General features: G+C 32.5%; 1 protein-coding gene across 1 annotated transcript in view; it reads right to left on the bottom strand.

Moving 5' to 3' along the window:
* Window positions 1-1,005: 1,005 nt before the first annotated feature.
* Window positions 1,006-1,627, bottom strand: part of LOC107473472 (uncharacterized) — a gene marked incomplete in the record, with an annotated part of 2,284 nt that continues 1,662 nt past the window's right edge. The window contains 1 exon segment of the mRNA XM_016093041.3: window positions 1,006-1,627. Within this exon segment, the coding sequence (XP_015948527.1) occupies window positions 1,238-1,627 (390 nt within the window).

Below are 1,627 nucleotides of genomic sequence, written 5' to 3'. Positions count from 1 at the left end.
AGAAAATAATTTAAATAATTTAGTTTCAAATTTTAATTGTTAGCAGTTAAACTAATTTTATTTGTTGAAATAGTATTTTCTTTATTTTTGAAGAAAGTTTATTTTACAAAGATGTCATCATCTTGCTCTGCAAAAACAAATGATTAGAGTTGTTAAGTATTTGATAAGTTAGGCTTTACTTTAGTTTCTGAGTTAAGGAATTGCACTGATTTAATTTTTTATTTTTTATTTACTATAATTGAGTCTTTTAAATTAAAAAAATGCATTAATATATTTTTTGTGTATTTTCGTTATCAAAATTTAATGTCATTAATAACGTGGCTCAAGTCTTTTATTCTGCTGAACATATTAAAACAATATCGTATATATTTTGATATTAAAAAAGATATTAAACAATAATGTTTAACATTTTTTTTAATGTCAAAACACATATGATGTCGTTTTAATATGTTTATCGTGGCAAAATTTAAGTCACGTACTAATTAAGTTGAACTCTAGTGATTAAATCTGTATGAATTTACCAATCTAAAAGACTAAAATAGAACTTAACTCGTATTTGATGGAGCATTACAAGAACCTTATGACAAAAGAAAGTAAGAAACAAAAGAATAAATCAAATGAGTAATTATTTCCTCCGTTATATATTAATGCGTAATAATTTTATATTTTGGGAGAGACAGTTGAATGATTATAATTGCAAACGAATAATTGAATGATCCAAGCGATTTTGATGCAGTTCCGTTATCCAAATAATGCATTCAAGCCATATGATACAGGTAAAATTATGAATCATATAATTGACCAATTATTTTCTCCTCTATCCCCACCTAATCCATGACCAAAATAATGCACCATAAGATTTCTTCACATCCACAATCATTTCTTCTTGAAGAGAAGAGCAAGCACCAAAGCTCGAATGCAAACATGAATTAAAAAATAGTAAATGACCCATAACTAGAACCAGAGATATCACATTACTAATCAAAATCGAAACGAAGCAAAGACTAAATTTAGTATCAACTTATTTATTTGATATAATCCATCATATGTTCAAACTACAATACCTCAACTTATTTGTTATATATTCATATCACTTGGTAAGATCCATCCCGTACTAAAAAATCAGGGGATAGGAGAGTCACAGAGAGCTGTTACAACTTACAATTACATATTTATAAGTAGTTCTTAAATCCTCAAATTAACAAATTGAACACCCAAAAAAATGTCAAAATTTTCATCATGTTTTATCATCATCATCATGAAAAACCGCTGCTAAACCAGAAAGTGAGGTTGAACCCTTGGTCTTCATCTCCACCGGTGGCGGCTTCAACTGAATCTCAACAACCTCCTCCTCCTTCTCCTCCTCCTCCTCCTCCTCCTCCTTTTCTTCACCCTCAGCACCAGAATCCACAGCAGAATTTCCCTCTTCTTTGGAAACGGAACCAGTGATTCGAGTGTAAGGGGAGAGCCACTTGGCTCTCACGTATTCTACCCTCCGCCACGGTGGAACGTGCATCCCCTTCTTCTTCAGACTCTGCTTCGCCGCCTCCGAAACCACCGCCACGATCCTCTGAAGCCGCTCGCACTTTCCGACGAATATGTACGGAAGGTTCTGGAGAATCGCCTT

The sequence above is a fragment of the Arachis duranensis genome, chromosome 2 (genome assembly GCF_000817695.3).
Source record: "Arachis duranensis cultivar V14167 chromosome 2, aradu.V14167.gnm2.J7QH, whole genome shotgun sequence".
NCBI classification, from domain to species: Eukaryota; Viridiplantae; Streptophyta; class Magnoliopsida; order Fabales; family Fabaceae; genus Arachis; species Arachis duranensis.
The sequence above is the reverse complement of the archived record's forward strand: the minus strand, read 5'-3'. Positions and strand labels throughout refer to the sequence as shown.